The 22237-nt window shown below is 28.3% G+C and overlaps 3 protein-coding genes across 6 annotated transcripts; all 3 read right to left on the reverse strand.

The window, feature by feature from the left end:
- Positions 1-21: 21 nt before the first annotated feature.
- On the reverse strand, positions 22-7019 carry LOC122524559 (ATPase family AAA domain-containing protein 2-like). 2 transcript variants are annotated; one of them, XM_043646871.1, is made up of 16 exons: positions 6619-7017; positions 5884-6106; positions 5416-5788; positions 5160-5328; positions 4911-4992; positions 4587-4836; positions 4279-4493; positions 3894-4186; positions 3497-3814; positions 3241-3422; positions 2972-3158; positions 2387-2865; positions 2061-2246; positions 1760-1795; positions 647-1526; positions 22-361 (listed from the first exon to the last, which is right to left on the reverse strand). In XM_043646871.1, the coding sequence occupies exons 1-16, from the start codon at positions 6622-6624 to the stop codon at positions 281-283; spliced, it is 3960 nt and encodes a 1319-aa protein (XP_043502806.1). In that variant the 5' UTR covers positions 6625-7017; the 3' UTR covers positions 22-280. The 2 variants fall into 2 exon arrangements, with proteins under 2 accessions (XP_043502806.1, XP_043502807.1); XM_043646872.1 differs by lacking the exon at positions 1760-1795 and having other exon boundaries at positions 6619-7019.
- Positions 7020-7717: 698 nt separating this feature from the next.
- LOC122524561 (prostaglandin reductase 1-like) lies at positions 7718-9657 on the reverse strand. Its single transcript, XM_043646876.1, has 4 exons — positions 9308-9657; positions 8676-8970; positions 8309-8585; positions 7718-8224 (listed from the first exon to the last, which is right to left on the reverse strand). Exons 1-4 carry the CDS (start codon positions 9411-9413, stop codon positions 7883-7885), a joined length of 1020 nt encoding a protein of 339 aa, XP_043502811.1. The 5' UTR covers positions 9414-9657; the 3' UTR covers positions 7718-7882.
- Positions 9658-9822: 165 nt separating this feature from the next.
- LOC122524560 (HEAT repeat-containing protein 5B) lies at positions 9823-21861 on the reverse strand. Of its 3 annotated transcripts, XM_043646873.1 has the most exons (35): positions 21551-21861; positions 21138-21312; positions 20842-21053; positions 20617-20764; positions 20444-20554; positions 20164-20347; positions 19919-20079; positions 19566-19815; positions 19340-19483; positions 19010-19260; positions 18774-18885; positions 18422-18674; positions 18235-18344; positions 17984-18147; positions 17736-17768; positions 17363-17437; positions 16992-17267; positions 16621-16902; positions 16357-16546; positions 15859-16028; positions 15456-15777; positions 15101-15367; positions 14838-15019; positions 14517-14762; positions 14202-14421; positions 13845-14120; positions 13608-13770; positions 13410-13525; positions 13052-13336; positions 12720-12956; positions 12469-12620; positions 12178-12391; positions 12077-12091; positions 11820-11965; positions 9823-11701 (listed from the first exon to the last, which is right to left on the reverse strand). In XM_043646873.1, the coding sequence occupies exons 2-35, from the start codon at positions 21267-21269 to the stop codon at positions 11525-11527; spliced, it is 6276 nt and encodes a 2091-aa protein (XP_043502808.1). In that variant the 5' UTR covers positions 21270-21312; positions 21551-21861; the 3' UTR covers positions 9823-11524. The 3 variants fall into 3 exon arrangements, with proteins under 3 accessions (XP_043502808.1, XP_043502810.1, XP_043502809.1); XM_043646875.1 differs by lacking the exon at positions 17736-17768; XM_043646874.1 differs by lacking the exon at positions 12077-12091.
- Positions 21862-22237: the final 376 nt, after the last annotated feature.

Raw genomic sequence — 22237 nt, forward strand, 5'->3', positions numbered from 1 at the left:
TGACAACTGAAGAAAAATATGTAAGATATTCAATGATTTGTCTTTTATGTAAAATATGAAAAACATATGCAATTGCATAAAAATCCGCAGTCTACTCATTATACATTAATTCGACTATTACAATAATGACAATCAGTTGTAAATATTTTATATTTGGCAGTTATAAGAACTGAAAAATGTACGGCACTAAATTTTCATTTGATATTTAAGTTCTGTTCTTTTAGTACCAGTACATAATACGTCTTTTTTTATGATGAAACTACAGATTAATTTACATTTTCTAATGCGTATTTAGTTGACTAACTTTCTCGTACAAACTTATCTTGTACTCTTCAAACTTTTCCAGTTCCTTGAGTAAGTCCTACAAAATAATATATATATATATATTTAATATTTGTAAATTTAATACTAAAATAATTATCATATCTAAAAATATTTCTATATAAACAAAATTTTAATATTACATAAGTAACATTTTAATAAAATAAAAGAATTTACTTTTTGTACTATAATATATTATATACAGGATGTTCAGTATAACGTTTTAAGCATTTTTTGTGACATTACCGAAAATTTCTCAAAAATCTCGACGACTGTTATACTGAACATTCTGCAAAAATGTGCAAATATTATCGTATATATTTACCTTTGGCAGTGATTTCCTATCATAATGATGCGCGTATCTTCCTACACATCTACTTAATTGCACATAAATGTCACACAGTACCTCTACGGGAAAATCCTTTGTAACTTCTACAGTGTGTAACCATGCAGACTCAAGTTCATTTTTATCAATAATTACTTTATCATTTTCATCAACTTTTGATAAACTAGAATCGCTCTCAATTGCAAATGATAATTCATCTAAACTTTCTCGCCTGGACGATGAACTTGAAACATCATTTCCAATATTTTTATCATCCTCTATCAAAGATATTTCAACTCTTTCAAAATCATGAATTCGTTGTTCTACCGTATTATCATTATGATTTATGTGAATGTCCTTGGAGTTTTCGTTTTGAGAATCATTCTCAGAATCAGTGTTATCAAATAATGGTACATGACCGTTTAGAACACTATTTGCTTCTGTTTCAAATTCTTGAAATTTCTCTAAATCTATACCAACTGTGGTTTCATTGGTTAGACATACCTTGGTACTTATTTCAGATATACTATCATCAAAGCTAATTTTTTTTTTCTTTTGCACTTTCTTTACGTAACCTCTAGCCCAAGCAGGAATCTTACGTTTTCTGGAATGACTAAATCTTTTCCCATTCACGGATAGTGTATTATTTACTACTAATTCAGTATCTTTCTTATCATTTTTTTCATTTGGTAATGTAATTTCTATTTTTGTATTTTTATTTTGTGTTTCGTCATTATGGCCAGTTTCAATAATTTTACGATTTTTAGATATTTCACGACACTTATCTTCAAAATCAGAATCCAATTCAGCCTTTATTAGTGCATATGCATTATCGCGTAGAGAACAGGCACGATGTCTAATCAGTTTATCTGCTGGATCTCTGTGTGAAAAGGAAAAAATAATATAATTAACATACAATCAATTACATATAAAATTCAATAGGATCAATGAAAAGCAGATCTAATGTGAGTGGTTTTCAATAAGTGCTCTGTAGAATAGCAAATAAATACAAAATATAGGTGTTTATTAAAATTAAAAATGAAAGGTGTGTTAAATAAATTGAAAACCACTTTAACTACAGAGCAACAACAGCAATGGATAATCAAGAACTACCTCTTCAATATCCCAAGGGAGGGCCTATCACGCAAGCTGACATGAAAACATACAATATGAACGTCAATACGAATTTTTGACAATATGCCCAATGACATATGCAAATCATATTATTCATTCTTTCAATAAAGAAATATCTTATCTATTTTTTATATTATTTTATCATTAAATATATAACATGAATTAATAAATGTTATAAACTCACTGTATGCTTTTAAATTACGAGAAAATATTTGTTAAATATATATTATTGTTTTTTTTTTTTAATTTATTTTTTAATTATATATGTATATATACTAACCTATCTGGATTATATTCCAATGCATTTCTACAAATGAGATCAATATCATCAAGAAAATCTCGAGCGCAGAGGTAACAATGCATATCAATTTTAGTCATCATAGTCTCCAAATCCATAGGTTGCTTTATTATCATATTATAATCGGGTACTTCTTCGGTATCTACAGGTTTCGTGAACATGAAAAATCTGTAAAAAAAAATATAATAGATATGATTACATTATATATATATTTTTTTTATATTGTTCATATACATGTTCACACACACACATACACGTGAACATATATATAATATAATTTTATATATTAAAAACTATAGAATACATACTGTCGATTCCTAGCAAGCTTAGCACATATTTCCCTCAAGAAAATTCGAAGTTCTCTTAAAGATACTTCTTCTTTTTCAATCAACCTTTTCTTTTCTTCATTAGATAATTTCTTTGGCATTGGATCTGGAGCCAAAGGAAGTTCCTCTAATACTTGAACTTTGTTATCCTTAGTTTGTGGTTGTTTTAAACTTTGAATCATAAATATGGGTTTGAAAAATTTAGATCTTTGTTCTGAATTTGGAATTTTCATAGTATATACTTCGCCACGAAGTTCACTGAAAAGATTTTTTAATTGCATAGGAAGATCCTGATATGTTTCGTCACTAGTTGCAAGAATCAATATAGGTAATGAAGTATCTAGTGCTGCAATACGACACAAAAAAACAGCTTTTACAGTCTCTGGAACAAGTGGCCACCATTGATCAATGGAACGTATATAAATAATGGACGGTACATTTCTGGTAGCTTCATTAAACACCTACCATAAAAAGTAAAAAAATATATTTTTATATATATTTATATATATATATATATATATTTTTTTTTTTATATTTATATAATAACAGATTTAAATAATAACTTACCTGTACACAGGTTTCTTCTGGAGATCGTGCACTTTCTGCAAAAAGTGTACTAACATCTAAAGTTTGTACTGGTAAATGTTCCATGTGATGTAATAAAGCTTGTGCTAAATGAGGTCCTTGACCTTTAGATAAATTGCCACCAGAAACTAATAATCTTGGACGATGTATTCCTTTAGTAACCTTCACTCTAAAGAAAGAATATTTATTTTAAATAGTAAATACTACTATGCACTTTTAAAAATATAACATTTTGTAAAAATATTTCTTACTTTGCCATAGCAGGATTAACACCTTGAGGAAATGTTCCTTTTACTAGACCAATCAATTCTTCCAATGGAGGACCTAATAGAGGCTCCATAAAAGGCTGTAATTTTCTGCCTGCACAAGGAGTTACTCTCTGTGATGATGGAATTAGAATAGAACTTGCTTGCATAAAATCTTGTTTTTTCACCTGCAAAACGCATGTATGAGTTATTACAAAGATTACCTTATATATTTCTCTATATAAATTATTAAAAAACATACTTCTACTCGTTGAGGATCCAAAAGCAATCTATTGCTAGTCGTGTAAATTTGTGGATATGTTCTTCTTAATCCTTGTAATACTGCTTCAGTGCATAAAGCTCTTAAATCCGAACCACAATAACCAGTTGCTTTTTCAGCTAATGTTTCTAACAATTGTTCACTTGGTGGATTTTTCCATTTGTTAACATGAATTTTCAAAATTTCTAATCTTTCTTTCATTGCAGGTAAAGGAAAGAATAATTCACGATCAAAACGGCCAGGTCTTCGTAGTGCAGGATCAATTGCATCTATTCTATTTGTTGCACCAATTACTATAACCTTTATTACAAAAAAAAAAGAAATTAATTAATTTAACAACAAATGAGTGCATCCGTGTATATGAATATATTTATCTTACTTCTCCTCTATCACTAAGACCATCCATAAGTGCTAAAAGGGTAGATACAATGCTAGCATGAATTTGATCTTGCTTGGTACTTCTGACAGGTGCAAGACCATCAATTTCATCGAAAAATATAATGGACGGTTTCATTTGTTGAGCCTGCTCAAACAACAATCTTAATTGTCGTTCTGATTCCCCAACCCACTTTGATAAGCAATCTGCTCCTTTTCTCATAAAAAAGGCCATTTTTCTACTACCTTGACTACATTCATTTGCTAATGCTCTAGCTATTAATGTTTTCCCAGTTCCTGTAATAAAGTGATTAATATAATACTTCAATAAAATTATTTTAAAAATAATTTTAATTTTTTTAATATTTAAATACAAAATATAAATTTACCTGGTGGGCCATGAAAGAGGACACCTTTCGGAGGTGTGATATGATATCTTTCAAAAACTTCTGGATACATCATAGGAAAAACAACCATTTCCTTAAGGCAATGAATGTGTGATTCTAAGCCACCAACATCACTGAACCTAATATTTGTATCTAATGTAATAGGATTTATATCTGCTTTACGATCTGGAGGACCGCCTTGGGGTATTGCTGATTGCCTAATGAATTAAGTAATGATTTAAGTAATGAACTAATAAAGAAATTTTTATATAACTACTAACATCTATTATATTTGTTTCTCTCTAACTAACCTTGCTTTTTTCCCTTTCTTTTTATCATATCGTTGCGGTTCTGAATCACTAGAATCACTAGAACTTGTACTTTTGCTTCTGTGCTTTCGTCTCCTCATAGAATTGCTTAGCACACTCCGAAGAGCTCTTATAGATCGTCTAACAGGCTCAACATTGGCTTGAAATCTATCTACAGTTGGCTTTTTTTGACGTAAACTGTATTTTCTAGGGCCAGGAGAATCTGATGATTCACTTAAATCACTATCTACGACTATAAAAGAAAATAATATAATTATGATTTATATTTCTAATATAATAATATAATATAATAAATGGATACCAGACCTGCAAGCTTCTTACCCCTTGGTAATTGCCGTTGGGTAGTTCTTCTAGTGCGCTTAATACGTGTATACATGTCTTCGTATCCCTGCACATATTAAATGTTGGATATAATTACTTACATAAATATTATGTCGACAGCTTTAAAATGATTGTATACTAATCTTATTTTATATACTAATCTTACTTTCTATACTTTTTTTTTACTTGATATAAATGTAGATCTAAATAAATTAAAATTCTTTAATTGCTTACACCCTCATTCTCAGAATTATCATTGTTTTCTTGTTTTTCACTCCCATGTGAGCTATCTTCAGGTTCATCTTGTTCCATTTTTGATTTTACAGATTTATCTAAAGAATTGCCGCATAGTCTAGTTACAGGTCCTTCTCTAAGCCTACATGGACTATTAGATTTACTTGTTCTGTCGAACAAATTTTTTAAAAATAATAATTAATCTATATTAGTTAATACAGATATAAATATAGTGTAATATGATGAAAATGTTCACCTTGTATCCTTTTCTTCATTTGACGTTCTTACTTCAGACTTACTTCTTGTTTCTAATTTATCTTTATGTTCTCTTTCTGGCTTTTCTCGCCCTTGCCTATCTTTATGTTCTCTAATATCTTTATCTTGTTCGGATTTTTCTCTAAGATCACGATCAGATCGTCCCCTAAGTTCTCTACTACTTTGATGATCATGATCAGGTCTATCTCTAATATGTCTGTTTGAATTTTTATTAGGAGGATGATTTTCACGTGATCTTAAAGGCATACGATCGCGCAATTCACGCTTTCTATCAGGTACTTCATCTACCATTTCTTTATCAGATGAAGATCCATGTTGTTGAAACATAGGATATCCTTTTAAAGTTTGTGTTCCTATAACATGATTTATGAATAAAAATCATCTATGCTGTTATATTAAATCACAGTAATATATTTTACCGATTAAAGAATGTATTAACATTCTTTACCTAAAATCCAACTAGTATTGAGGTTGTCATAGGTTTGCATTCTATTACGTGTACTACGTCGTACACTTAAGTTACTCCTAGTAATATGCGTGCTAGTACTACCATGGGAGTGAGATCGTAAAGTACGTAGTGTTTTTGCCCTTCTAACCGAATTGCTATGGGGATTGAATATATCTTCCTCGGTATCCATTGAATCCAAGGTAACATCATCATCTGACATAATCTGTTCAATACTTTTAATCTTCAATTAAATATATCGATATATATATATATTGAGTAAAGTTTACTATAATCTTTTCTATTTAATTTAAAACATATTGCATCACATAAAAATAAAAATGCTTAGTTTTATTAATTTAAAAAATAACATTCGCGAATATATATAAAGAAAACTTCTACGTGAGATTTTTACTATAGTAAAAAAAAAAAAAGGCTTATAGTTTACTATTGAGCAACACACCCATTTAAGCATATTTGCAAATTATTTCGAAATAAATAAGAATAAAAATATGAAACGCATTAAATTCGACATTATTAAAAAAATAATTTTAAATAAATTCACATAAAAACAAGCTATATAAGAGAGATTTTTAATGAAATAAAAATAAACAAAATATTTGGATGTCCATTTTAATTTCGTACATGCATAGGTATGCAAAACCGTGTAACTCTTTTTTAAGGATATTTTGTCATTAATCTATGAATAATAAATATATGAGAAACAAAGAAAATTACCTTCATTGGGTTAAATCTTGCCAATATAGAAATTTTTCGTAAAGAAACTACAAAGGCCCGTCATATGTTCCTCTTGAGTATAATAACTATACTCTTCGAATGATTTGCTTAACACGCAAACTAATAATTTTTCGAATGGCGACAGGCAATAGAGTATTACTTAAATTAGCTCTTCTATTTTTTATATATATAAAACCGAACATAATTTACAAACAAGCATTACAACGAACGTCTCAATAAGGCAAATTGAAACTTTTCTCCAGGGTCGCTTCCTATTGCAAAATATGTATTCGAAACGGGTACACATATATACAAACGAGACCGAGCTTAGGCTGAAATTAGCTACTAAAGGACTACAAGCATTCCATTACAAACCTAACTTCACTTACCAGAGTTCGCCTTAAAATATGCAATATTATAGATGTACGATCGAATAAAGCAATAAAGATAATATGCAGCGTGTGAAAGAAAAAGAGAAATTTCAGATCTTAGTTTGATTAATGTCCGCCAGGGGGTACTTAAGAACTGAAATCAATTTACATACACGTTGACTGATCTTGATTACTCTACTTGTTCTAAATGCTCATGTCATTATTTTTTATTAATAATTATTATTTTTATTCATTACATATATATATGTAATTATGTTACTATTTATATTGTATTACATACTATTGATATTAATATAAATTATAAACTATTCAGTATTCAATTTGTTGTAAGTATATTAATTATTATGCTAAATGTCCCAATAACAAATATAATAATATGTTATTAATAAACTATTTTCATTTATTATAACCAAAAATATATTGAAACATAATGATTCATTCCTAGATTCTTAGATTGAAGATCCTTCTATTATGTATGTTTTCATATATATTCTATATAATTATAAATGTTATATGTCATTAGCTTAGCATCATTTATACATTTATTTATATATATTTAGGATTACTTCCTTCATATATAAAATAAATTAAAAATATACAATTAGGAGAAGGGATTTAATTAAAAAGTTTAATTTTATTGTTTTTATTTAAATCCCAATAAAGTAAAATAAAATAAACAAATGAAACAATTATTAGATTGAGAAATATTCATAGAAAAACTAAGTGTCTATTTCTTTACATAGACAGTATCATTACGCATGAATTTTATACTTTAGCAGTAGAATAATATAGTAGAATAATATATAAAAATAGACATATTTTCAAATATGGATTAAATTTGTTCTCATATGCAAATAGCTGATTCTATTGTTTTATACTTGTACAATAGCTTTACCAATGTTTTGCCCTTTCAACATTCCAGAAAATGCATTAAACATATTTTCGAAGCCTTTTGTAATTGTTTCTTTATATTCGAGTTTGCCTTCATTAATCCATTGCAAATTCTGTTTTATCCCTTCTTGCCATTGATCATTCCAACGTGTAACTACGAATCCTTCCATCTTCAGTTGATTGAAAATCATAGCTGGTTGTAATAATACACATTTAGGTAGAGAGGAGTGATTTGTATTATATGACGAAATACTACCGCATATTGCTATTCGACCAAAGGCATTCATTTGGTATATAACGGTACTAGAAATATCTCCTCCAACCTGTATAATTAAAAGATCAGTTATATATATAAATTCATAAAATACATATAAAAAAAAATTAAAAAATGTTCTATTCCAACATACATTATCAAAATATACATCAATACCCTTTGGGGCACTTTTCTTTAATTCCAAAGATACGTCTTGCTTTTTGTAATTTATGGCACTATCAAAGCCTAATTCATTTACTAGCCAGTTACATTTCTCATCCGAACCAGCAATTCCAATAACGGTAAGACCAAGAACTTTCTTCGCAATTTGACCTACGTGAGATCCAACTGCACCAGCTGCTCCACTTACAACAAGTGTTTCACCACGTTTTGGTGAACAAAGTTTCATTAGACCAAAGTATGCTGTATTTCTGTATATAACATATAAATGTATATAACACATTTATTAATTCAAAGTATTCAATTATTGTGACAATTCTAAGAAAATGATTTCTCGATACCCTGGCATTCCTAAAACTCCTAAACTTAAAGAAGGAGATAAATCTCCTATATCCGGTAATAAGTATGGCTTTTGAGCAGTAAGTTCTAATTTTGGAGATATTTGTGGATTAACTATTGTATGAGTTCTCCATCCAAAATACCCAACTATTCTTTTACCAACTGGATAATCTGGATTCTTTGATTCAATTATTTTACCAACTTGGGAACCTATCATAGTAATACCAAGTGGAAACTGTACTACATATGGTCTCATGTAGGGATCAACAGATAAATATTCTGCTTCCACAAGAAATTCTGCAAATTTATCAAAAAATTTATGTTGTATGAATTCTTAAAAAAAAATGAAGAAATTCTTATAATTACTTATAATATCTTCATACTTGTTTTTAATTCATATCATTCAAAAGTGAAACATATAAATTAAAAAAGCTTATCTATGTCTGTCACAGTTTATCTGTTTCTATATATATATATAAATCAAGTTAAAAAATATATCTTATTTATCAGGTTATATATAACCGTATATATCAAGTTAAAAAATATATCTTATTCTTTTATTTACATATAAATTTTGGTTTTGATAAATCATGATGAGTTGTCTAATGAATAATAATAGATCTGCACAACATACCGCCATCGGAAATCGGTGGTAAATCTTCTTCTATTAATTTCAAATCTGATGGCTTTGGTTCACCTTCAAAATGTTTAACGACCACAAATTTTTTTGCTTTTACCATTTTTTAACGATATATTTAAATTATGTATATGTGTAAATTATAAAATTTGCAAGAACAAACAATTACGTGTTGCCCGTACAAGAGTTAAACGCTGAATGATACAAGTCAATGAGATATCTTATATCCGTACATATATGAGTACCCATACATATATATATTACATAACAGAATACATTTTGTGGTGTTTATCTCTGGAGAAAAATTTTATGCGCACCTAAAAATAATATTTTATATTACATGATTATAATGGCTTGATATTCGAAGTATAATGTATTAAACTAAAATTGTTACATAACATATTTATATATTTTTTATTTCAGAGTATTAACCATAACTATAATCATGTAATACAAAATTACAATTTTATAAAATAATGTTTATATTGCGTCAACATAGTTAAAGATTAGACTTAAAGAATTTTTTGGAACTTTATTGTAATGTAAAATCTACATATTTGTGTTTTCGTCTTCCCCTTAATTTTAAATGATAATATAAAAAATAGTAGAACTTCTAACAATTATACAATTACTTTCATTATGGTTCACGCAACTACAAATTTATTTCCAATAATAATTCCTCTATTCTTGTATTATATTAATATTCTTTCTAACAAAATTTTTCGTTATTCGTGCTTTTTTACACATAATATCAAACAATAATATGATCATTTCAAAATGCACTGTAAATTCAAGTAAATAATGATATATCAGTAGTATTTTCTTTATTATCAATTGACCTTCTTGTGAAAATTACTTTGACTATATTTTATGTTTTATTACTATTATTACAGAATTTCTTAATTTGTTTTTAAGTGCATAGATAAAAATTAAACGTATTTCTTGTTCTCTCGTATTATACATTTACAACTACCTATATTAGTGCCACATTTAAAAGAAAAAATTATATATTATCAGATAATTATTGTTATTAATTTACTACATTTCTCTTTTTTTGTAAATAATCAATATCAGTAAATATTTGCCATTTTGTAATGACATATTGATTTATACACAATACAAGAACATTGATTATTTTTTGGTTTACATAGATATATAATATATATGTAGATATTTAATAAAAGTAAAAGTTCTGTTATATAAATCCTGTCACATATTATTACATAATTTAATTTGACATTATTACAAAATCCACTAATCATGATTTTTATTTCATAGGAATTCTAAATAAATAAATATATCAAAACATTAATACGTATATCAGTTGTGAAAATACATGAACAATAGTCATGATATTGGTCATTAGTTTTCAAGACGAAGTGTTATCATAATATTATAATATTTTCATGTTTTCTTTTCTCTTTTTTTCCTTATAAATATTCTATATTCTATTTCTTCTTGTGCTTTTATTATTATTTTTTCACGATACACAAGTAGACGTTGTAACTTTGAATCATAAAATAAAATTATAAACACAGAGATATCATGTTATACAGTATAAATTAATATTTACTCTCTAGATGTAAAAGATAATTTCTCTATACCTAATATATACAATTCATTTCTAATATAGATTATTATTGAATTCGGAAGAGAAGACTGGAAAAAAATAATATAAGAATTAATCCTATTGATAGGTATAATATAATAAACTTTAAAAGTAATATATACTTATACAACAAAAAATCCAAATTGCTTTATGTAACTTAATTGAATGAATAGAATATATTCTAGATATATCAACATATTATGCCATTCGGTGGCATCACGTTGATGTCACAAACAAATATATTGGACATATGTCAGATATCAAAGTTTGAATTTATTTTTCCAATCGTCTCTTATATAATTTTCAAATTTCTATAAACTGATATTATTTTTATCTAAGTACAATCACACATGAGTCTTACTAGGAAAAAAATTGTTGGAAGAATTTATCTAAAATTTTGTAGTAAGTGAGACATCAGTATATCATAGATGTATCAAAGAAATAATTAGATGATATTTCATTTTTTTGCTTGTCAATAAGTTATCCAGTTGTAAGAGCTAATCATATTATCACATTTGTTCTATACCGTTGAGAGATAACATGTTAAAAGATTAAAAGATATTATATGATCATCATTTATGAAACTCCTGGTTATACTATTATAGCTAGTTAAAATTAGAAAAATCTGTTTTTAATTTTATAGAAGGTGTGGACATCTTGAATTGATGTTTTACAGGTTCTATAGGCCTAGAGTGCCTTAATGCTTGTTGGTGACTGGATCTTACCGCATTTTCCAATTTAGTTTTTAACTCCGCCGATTGAGACATTAATGTTTTAAATTCCTACAATTGAAATTTCATTTATATAAAACCGAAAGGTAAAAATAATTTGATAAGTAAGGTGCTTTTCCCCCCCCTACACATACACATAAAATATCATTTCATTCAGTATGTAAAATACCTGTGGATATTTTGGTCCTATTTTATTTAGCCATTGAAAACTTTGCTGATGTAATGTTATTTGATATTTGGAAGCATTTTGGAGCTGATCACCTTCCAAGAGATAATTGATTAGAATTGGAACTAGTAATGTCAACATTTGTATACCTGATAATTAAAATATAGATTAGATTAAAAGATTAATTAAATTGTAATCAAATTATTATCTATTAATTTAGTGTGCAGTGTTTTGTGTGTACAAAAGTTTATTTCACACACCTTGCAAGAGATCTCCTGAATGCAATGTAACATTTATATCTTTTCAATATTTAATCATAATTTAATAAATAATATTAAATTTAATATTTGATCATACATACGATTAGATAATTCAGCCAATCCTATAAGAGCTTCTACTGTACTGATACATTCCAATGTGAAGGAAAGTTCTAATTCATTCGTAACTTGTTTACTCTTATCACTATATAAATATTCCACTAATCTAGGTGCCAATGAATGAATATAGGGAGTACTTATCATACGTTCTGGATGTAAGAATATCGTTCTCAAAGTTTGAACACACTTTAATTTAACCTGAAAAATATGTAAAATTTAAAAATTATTCAACTCTAAGACATCTTTTGAATGTATTCTTTTGTTTTTTTACTCACTAGCATATTCTCTGACTGAAAAGCATGTCTAAAATGATTTATACAAGGAAACTGTAAATTTGGTGCACTGATAACATCTGGTAATGCATGTAGGACAAATACAGCAATACTTAGCATCATCGCAACTTCATCCATTTTTGTTTCATCATTACCTATAATATATAAAAATATTTATATTATATATACATAAATTATTTGTTAAAATAATGAATTGTTCTATTTGAATATACATATATACGTGCACAGAATACCTGTTTTAGCAAGATCAATAACTTTTGCTAAAGCACTTTGTAATAGTCCCGTCCACTGAGTTTGGCTTCTATCATCTTTTGCATACTTGTTAGTAGTAAGACTTTTAACGCAATGCAATGCTGCATGAACAGGTGTTTCTGAACCTAGTTTTCCAAAATCATTATCAACTCGTACTGCTGTTTCTCTTATTACACCTGTTGCCAGATATAATAAAGTTGGTAAAATTGCTATAGCACCTAAGAAAAAAAGTAATATCAATCAATATACTTGGAAAATATATCTTTATGTCTATATATTATATTTTATAATAATAGAATGCAAGTAGTTGTACCTTGTGGTGAGCAAAGTACTGGAAGTGATTCCATTATATTTAAAGCAGAAGCAATAAGTTTTCCACTTTCTTCTGTTGGTATATAACCTTTTTGAGATAAAATAGCAGTCGCACTACCTGGATTAGGATTTAATGCCGGTATCTGACGAACTAATAAACACAAACATACTTCTAACAAGGCAAACACTAATGATTTGCCTGGTATAAGTTCTCCTGTTTCTCCTCCTTCACCCAATAAGTCAAATTCTATTTTTTCGTTATTTTCTTCGTTTGTTGGTGATAATTCTGTTGAACATATTTATGATATAAATAATATTTATTGATGATTGCTTATACATAAATACATATATTTTCATACCTTTTTGTTTTTCTTTCTTTTTTTCTGTCAAATCTTCTTGAGCTGCTTTCATTACTTGTTTTAAAACTTCCATTGTTATCATTTGGATTATATAATTTCCTCTTGTTAAAAGTAATCTTAAAAAAATTATATTTAAGTAAATATATAAAGTATCTATTTTTAGAATTTGTAATTCATTATTTACATGTATATACATACCTATGTAAAACATTACACAATTCAATAGATAATGGTTTGTCTGTAATTAAAATTTTACGAGCCCATACAGAATCAAGTAAGGTATATAAAGCATTTAAACATGTTTCTATATTTTGTGTAGACTCAGATGAACGTGGACTACACAATGCTTCCATACATATTCCTATAATATGAAAATAAGTGATTTATGCACAATATTAGTTTTAAAAACGTTTTGACATGTTTACGAACACTCACCAAAAAGTAAATGGAAACGTTCAACATTTGTATCAATCCTAGTTGAAATATTATTATTATTACTATTGTTATTGTTGTTGTTTAAATTATTACTAGAAACATTTGAAGTTTTTGTTTCATCATTTGTATTTGACATTCCAAATCCTTTTGCATTAAGCCATAAAGCAGCAGCGTGAAGTATTGGGGCCCATGATTCTGCATAATGAGGACGAGCAGATTCCATTGTATCTGTCGTATAAAAAGCTCCACCGTCGTGTGGTAACTGGCTGGAGAATTCTACAATAATATATTATACTATATACTATTTAACAATTTTGTCTAATGTTGTTAAAAAATCAAAAAAATCACTTATGTTACCTGGAGGTAATGAAAGTAAAGCATGATCTCTCAAAGCAGCTAACCAATATTGACTCAAACTTAAAAGCTCAGGTTGTACTAAACTTAACAAACTTTCATTTTGAAATTCGAATTCTCCAAATTCTTTACCAGTGCTATCATCTGTTCGATTTATATTAGTAATTGACGTATTATAACTATTTAATGCTGTACCATCCTTAATCATGGCAACTACATATACCTGTAAAAGATTTTAAAGTATATATTCTTGTCTTGCAAACCACTAAATATTTCCATACATCTTATAAATCATTGAGTAACTATGATGGGCCATACCTCTGCCCATGCCTTTAAAATCGCTAGACGTTCAAGAGTAGAGAGACTTTCATTGTATAGTTGTGGACGTGTATGACCTTCTCTCAACTTTTCTAATGAAGAAACAAGCAACTGATGTACTCTTCTTAAGTCATTTAAATCTCTAGCAACACCACTTCCAATCCAAGCACTGCAAGCTTCGCAAGCAGCAGCCGTTACATGAGATGCTGTTTCTGTAGAAAATGCTGGTCTCAATGCAGCACCTACCTATGCAGTTAAATACACATTATACTAATCATAAGCACAATAAATGTTATATATAATACAATAAACTATAATTACTTGTGCTTGGAATTGTTCAAGTAAAAGATGTCCAGGAAATTCTGGTTCAGGAACTTTAGCAAACTTATCAATAATTTCTTGTAATGTTTTAAGACCTTCAAGACGTAATGGGTCACAATCACTAGTTGCAGCCATAAATGCCATTCGTACCAAGTCAGAGAGATGTAATACTAAGAAATCACCTAAAATTAGAAAATAAGGATATTTAAAAAAAATCAAAGATACAATTTTAATAACATTGTTATATTATATATTAAATATACCTTTTCCTTTAGATAATTGCATTTCTTTAGCTAATGCAAGATCAAAATGAGCTTGCTTATTATTTACGCAAGCAGCTACTATACGTCTTACACATTGAGCAGCAAAAACTCTTGTTGGCCATCGAGGAGTTATGGATGGTCGTTGTTTTGTAGATTCATCAGCATGAAACTCTGCTTGATCATCATCTCCTTCTACATCAGTATTTTCATTATCTGCTGTACTGTCTTCGATATTCGCAATATTCCCTTCTTCAGTTGTACTTGATTCTTAATGATTAATATTTTTACATTAAAAATTTATTGATTCTTAGTATATAAGCTACATATTATTAATGTAACATATTAGATACATTACCTGATGCAATTGTCAGTACATCTTTACAAAGTGATAACCACTGAGACAAATTATCAGCAGCTAATATTTGTAACATACTCGTTAATGTATCATGTATATCTTTAATTAATTTGCTATCTGTTTCTGTGTCTAGCATACTAAATAAAACCCCTGGAAGCCCTGTTTCTGTTATAACAAGTCCTTCTACTACATTAGTACCTCTACTTTCATTTGCTAGTGTCATTGCATGTTCACAAACTTCTTTTGCTTCACGTTGAACAAGTTGACGAAGACACGATATTGCTGCTTTACGCAGAAGTAAGTGATTGCTTGATAAGGTTCGCTACAAAAAGATACTTTATTGTACAAAAATAAAAATACTATAGTATACAATTTTGTGTGAGATTATTTTAAAATTACTTACGCATAATGTAGGAACAAGAGAAGACAAATTGACGTGTCTTGGTGCAAATAAATGTAATTGTTGAAGACATCCCGTAGCTTCAGCTTGTACAAGTGGATCTTGATGATCTTGCATAATAGCACAAGCGCATAAAAACGATGATCTAGCCATGCAAATCGTTGTAGTATTTCCTGGAAATTATTTTATATAAAAAATATACTCTAATCTATATATTAGGTTGTCCCATAAGTTCCTTCCTTTTTTTTTATGCGACTTCAATAGACGATATTTGTTGTTTAAGGTTGATTTATTGTGTTATATATGAACCGTTCTGCTCTATTACCTTCTTACATCTCTGCATGTCTACAAACATAGCCGGCTCAAAATCATACATAGCGTGGCACGGAAAGAACTTATGGGACAACCTAATATATGTTTATTTCCTCTTCCTTTTGCGAATTCGAGTAGTATAACATACTAATTCTTATAAAATTTAATTTCTCGATTAACACAATTTACCTTGTAATTCTGGTCCTATTGTTGTAATAAGAGCAGACAATACTTTTCCTATACATTGATGTACATCAATATAAGATTGAGGAACATTTAGAAGAAGAGTTAATGCTAAAGACAATGTAGGTTCCACATAACCTCGGAACATTGGTCCACCTGAATCAGCTATAAGGGCAAGAGCATGTAATGCCCATACCTAATCAGAGATTAATTAATTTTATCAGAAACTTATAACTATATTGAACATAAAAGTATTTAGTCATGTCTTGCCTGCACTACAGGAGATGAATTATCTTGTGCAAGAGCAAGTAATATGCTAACGCTAGTATTGAGATGTTGACTGGAACCCATTCCTCCAACATATTTATGAAGGCAACCTAATGCTAAAGAATGCCCTGTTCTACTTGCAACATCACGAGCAGACTTTAATCGATCAAAACTGGTTTGTGCTAATTCTGCTGTGAATTTAGGATCTGAAATAACTTGTGCCATTCTTCCAACAGCTTCTCCTGCAGCCCATCGCAAGATAGAGTTACTGCTTACAAGTGTACTCTACAATATAAAAGAATATATTAAGGAGTATTTTAAAGTAAATAAAATCTTTCAGAAACGCAAAATATTTAAAAGTTGTAAAACTTTACTATAATAAGATTAGTCGCTGATTTTTTAACATCTTCTTGTCCAAAGCCAGTCTTTGCTTCATTGAGTCCTTTTAAACCACTTAATACAGCCGTAAAAACATTCATTTGTATAGCTTCTTGCCTACCAGATTTTGTATGCTTTATACATTCACTGAAATGATCTAGCATTTGTAATCTATGTTTATTTGCTACACGAGGGAAGATTTGTCCAAAGAGAGAAATAGAAAGATCAATAACTGCTACTCCCAAAGGCAAAGGTCCAGGGACTATTTCATCCTGTACATAATGTATTATGAGTAAGTATTATTGTCATATGTATACCATCCATTATCATATAAATATTGATATTTATAATAGTCATATTTACTCACATGAGGAACTGGACGATATAAACAACAAGAATTATGTTCTAATGCTCCAGACCCTGCAGCACTATTGGGTTGCAACTAAAATAATAGCAAAAACTTAATAATGTAGAATCCTTGGATTGTATTATAAGATATTTTGTACATAATTATTTTCAAAACAGAAAGGAAGATATAAAGAGAAATTACAAGAAATTATGAGATCTTAAGCATGTGAATAATGCAATAAAGAAATAAATTATAACTTATCAAACATTTTAATGCTTTAATTGAAATTTGATGAAATTAACAAGAAAGTTGTAGAATGGATAATAATTTACGAACATAAAATCCTGATATAATAATCATATAGATACATCTTGCAGGACATATTACTCACATGATCCAAATCTGCCCTTCTGTTTGATTCCAACTGGACACAAATCACAGTAATATTTAATTAACTTGAAATTATTTCTCTTATTAATACTTCAATTTGTAAGTAAATATAGCAGTTTCATTTACAATACATATAAACTACTTATATTTAAGATTGTACTGTGTATATCTTTTAAATGAAAAGAATCGTAAAAATTATAAATAATATTATAGCATTTTTTTTGTAAAAATCTAATATATTGCACTTACTTGATCTTCAATCATACGATGATCCGTTTCTTGTAGCCATGTACCAAGAATGACGGAATCATTAGCATGACAAACAGTACGTAATAAAGATGTTGTCGTATTCCCAGGATTTTCAGTCAGTGTAAATTCTGATACTAACATTCTTAAAAGATGAGTATAAGAACCTATGTATAATATATTTAATTAATTAATATGTTCTTATGTATGCTTTAACTATAAGTTTTAAAGTAAAATTAATATTTTATGTTTACCTTCAAAAGTTTGAGGTGGCAACAATAATAAAGTTTCATATAAACGTAAACGGACCATAGCAGCAGGGGCCTTTAATTGCTGCCCGTAATTTTTAAGCACTGTAGATAAGCTGTGAATAATATTTTTATAAAACAAAACTGTCTTTATAAATTTGCAACCATAAAAGTAGAATATTCAGATATTTACTTTGTTAACATTGCAAGCGCTGATTCAATTGGCGTTAAAAGTCGTCTTGTAATATCGTCGTTTAAGAGTTCTGAACAATGTAATAAAAAGCTATGCATAGCAGATAAAGCACCTGCTCGACCTTCTAATGTTACTTGCCAAGTAAATGCATCACCACGTGCTTTTTCACTTTCTAATTCTTTGTTTGAACGTGGAAAAGAATTCCTCCATAAGAGTAACATTCTTGGTAGTAAACCTTTAACCACTGCTGTACCTATTAAACATAATATAAATAACCAAAAATGTATAATTTGTTAAAAATCTATAGATTGTCTTAGAAAATTATTTATAATCGTTGATATTGATTACATACCTAGTGTCATTATAGCTCCAATCAAAAGCCAGCCAGCGTGGGTTCTATTTAGTGACAGACGACTATTTTGACTTGCACTTCTTAAGAGTTCCTCTGCTGTATTGAAAATTATCTAAAATATGTTACACGCATATTAATGGAAATATAATTTTACTTTTGATACATGATTTCATCATATAAATAATACAGCATAAATATATATATATATATGTTAAATGTATTGGATATAAAATTACTTTTCCCTTTGTATGTGGCACACCAAGTGGTGAAAAACGAACACTCCCTAAAACAGCAGCAAGTGCGCTACTATAACCAGCAATAGCCTCAGGTGAACTTCGCATATTTTCAATACCCTCTACGCATCTATCAATTAAAGGTGTAATTTGACTGGGGACAGCAACACAAATGCAACGTAAGCACCAAGAAGCTGCTAGTCTTGCTGCTTGGCATGGATGTATTAAAACAGCCATGATTGTATCTGTTAGACCTATATATACATATATAATACAAATTGTTTAAATTAGCAACACATTTACATATCAATAATTCTAAGTACACATACGTACTCAAAGATTGATCAGATAATAAATTGGATGCTGTTGTACCCAATCCTAATATTAAATTTCCCATTTCTTGAAGTGCACATACTAATAAATGTTGACTGAATAATGTTTCTTGATTGCAGTCTTTAGCATTTTCTGGACTAAAATCTGTGGAAAATATACATTGGTTATTATATATGGACTTATTTATAGCAGTAATTAATCAAATACTTATAATAATTAACATTACCAATTGAATTCATCTGTTTCAATATTATATGTGCTATTTCTTTACAAGCAGCAGCTTGAGCTCCTTCACTGAGTAATTTTCCTATTGTACCATGTAATATAAAATTAACACATTTTCTCGAATATACTGCATCAACATGCGAATTAGCTGCTTTCGGATTAGTTACGAGATCTAATACATGTGCTACTAATACACCGATATTTCGTTCTAACCATGTACCTCCTAACATTTGAACAAATACAACATATGCCTGTGAATATAAATATACGATTAATTATTAAAATGAAATTATTTCATGTATATTAAAAATATTATTTAAATTTTTTATAGGCAAATAAGAAATTCTGACTTACATGAGTCACACCAACTCGAACTTCTCTATTTATGCTGGAAGTACCTTTGATTATTTCACCAGTACCTTTTAAGAAACCAACTCCACCTCTCAAAAAGCCTGACATTAAAATATTTAACACTTCTTCCAAAGATATTTGTTTACCACCTTTGTTTTGTACAACTGCGATATCATAAAAAAGTATAAAATTAAATCCATACCTTTTTAACATATTATAACCGTTTAATTGTTTATAAAAAATATTACCTGCTAGATTTTTTCCTTTAGGAGTTGGAATTTGTGTCATTGCCACCAATGAGCCTAATAATTTGGCTACAGCGCATCTTACTTCATAATTTGAACCTTCAAATGCTCGGAAACACAATGTTGCTACACTTTCTATTTCTGTTGTACAAAGGAATAGTGCATGATTTAACATTTCTAATAAGCACTGTAAAAAGAGTATGTAACTTTTAGGTAAAACAATTTTTTTTAAGTGTAATATATGCACAAATGAAAATAAAACAATACTACGCTAAAGATATACCTTTGCAGCAGCACATCTAACAGCCATTACCCTATCAGTTAAATAATGTCTAGAAACTTTATATATTTCTTTGTGAACATTTGTTATTGCAGATCCCATACCAGCACATACCTAACAAATAATAAAATTGATATAATTTGGCATAAATTTATTTTATTTTTCGTTATATTTACCTTTTCTAAAGTATGCATAATTTCTATTCGCGTTTGTGATTCTGCAGAACGTAAAGATTTTATCAGAATTTGTACAGTTTCTTCGTAGGATCTTCCCATCATTCTTCCTAATTTTTCATACATACATCCGACACAACATATCGCAGCTCTAAAGAATAATAATTTATTAACTAATGATTAAGCAATAAATTCTATAAAAAAAAAGGTTTTAGTTTTTTCACTTACAATTTTGTCGGTAAGAAACTTGGCGAGTCATCTTTATTTTTAAGAATATCATTACACTTATTAACGGTATCAAATAGAAGGAACGTATCACCTACACTAAATAAAGTAGCAAGACATCTTGCAATAAGACGTCGTGTGGGAGGTCCAGGTGCACCTTGCATGTGTTTAGTCAATTGTTCTACCAATTTTTGTTGGCATCCTTTTATGTCACTCTTTAGTTTTACATATAAGAAACATAATGTCAATATCCTTGAAGAATAATATATACTTCAAAATTAGAAATGATTAAATATTACCTTTTGTGCAGCAACTAAAACTTTATCCAGAAAACGTAACCATTCAAATATAAAAACTGGTCTTTTAGCTTCAGGAATCTGATCAAGAGCATCCTCATTGAGGGTCAGACTATGACTCAACTCCATCATCATTTCTATGTGTTTGTACTAATTTTACCCTTTACTCACTATTTTGCTATATTATTAACAAAATTAATATTTTTATTAATGATTTATAAGATCGATAATCTTAATAATTATTAACATTAATAGATTCATGACTTTTTTTAAATGTATGGAATTAAATATCAATTTATTGGAGTATTTAAAGCATAAGCATTGTACCATCTAATTTGTACATACTTTCATTTTTTCTTTATTATTTTAAACGTTATTATTTAATAACAATTAAAAATATAAAATATGTGACATACCAAATCAAACTAGAATTTATTAATTCGTCGGTTGTAACATTGCTTTTATTGCTTAATCTTCACTTGTAATTTCTCCTTGTTTTATGTATATATATATATATGATATTATTAGAAAATGATTAAACGTATATAATGGAAAAAGTTTAATCTATATTATGATTAAATATTATTTTTGCCATTAAATTTTATCATTATTAGCTTAATTTTATACGATATATAATATAAATTAAAAAAGCAACAACCAACTTCCTCTCGATGACAAATACTGAAATATGTAGGGCAGATTAGAGGCTTCAAAGCATCTGTGAACAAAACTGACTACAATTTTAATTCTACATCTTTGAAACCAGATGGCGCAACGATATTTTGCTGTGGTGTTTTTAATTTTCCAAATCATTACTAGTACAGAGAACATAATTCTTATGTTAGGAATGTTATAATTATTTTAACAAATTTGTAAATTTTTACGTAAATAAATTAAACACTATTTATTGGTTATTTTTCAAGTTACATTGTAATGCATTATGCATTTTATTTAATATACTTTTTTAGATGATATTTCATAATTATTAAGAAATAACAATTAAGTAAAGAGATCTATAATTAAAGTATTTAATTTTTTTCTTTTTTACTAAATATACGATCCAATTCTCTAAAAAATATATGTTGATAATGATGACTATATAA

The sequence above is a fragment of the Polistes fuscatus genome, unplaced genomic scaffold (assembly GCF_010416935.1).
Source record: "Polistes fuscatus isolate 324 unplaced genomic scaffold, CU_Pfus_HIC Scaffold8, whole genome shotgun sequence".
NCBI classification, from domain to species: Eukaryota; Metazoa; Arthropoda; class Insecta; order Hymenoptera; family Vespidae; genus Polistes; species Polistes fuscatus.

Coding starts and splice junctions, on each gene's coding strand:
- LOC122524560 (XM_043646873.1), bottom strand. CDS start 21,269: ATGATGATGGAGTTGAGTCATAGTCTGACCCTCAATGAGGATGCTCTT. Junction 18,886..19,009: donor TGCCACATACAAAGGGAAAA/GTAATTTTATAT, acceptor AACATATTTTAG/ATAATTTTCAATACAGCAGA. Junction 13,337..13,409: donor AAAGAAAGAAAAACAAAAAG/GTATGAAAATAT, acceptor TATGTTCAACAG/AATTATCACCAACAAACGAA.
- LOC122524561 (XM_043646876.1), bottom strand. CDS start 9,413: ATGGTAAAAGCAAAAAAATTTGTGGTCGTTAAACATTTTGAAGGTGAA. Junction 8,586..8,675: donor GGAGTTTTAGGAATGCCAGG/GTATCGAGAAAT, acceptor TGTTATATACAG/AAATACAGCATACTTTGGTC. Junction 8,225..8,308: donor TTGATGTATATTTTGATAAT/GTATGTTGGAAT, acceptor TTAATTATACAG/GTTGGAGGAGATATTTCTAG.
- LOC122524559 (XM_043646871.1), bottom strand. Junction 3,159..3,240: donor GTTAATCCTGCTATGGCAAA/GTAAGAAATATT, acceptor TTCTTTCTTTAG/AGTGAAGGTTACTAAAGGAA. Junction 362..646: donor ATAGGAAATCACTGCCAAAG/GTAAATATATAC, acceptor ATTATTTTGTAG/GACTTACTCAAGGAACTGGA.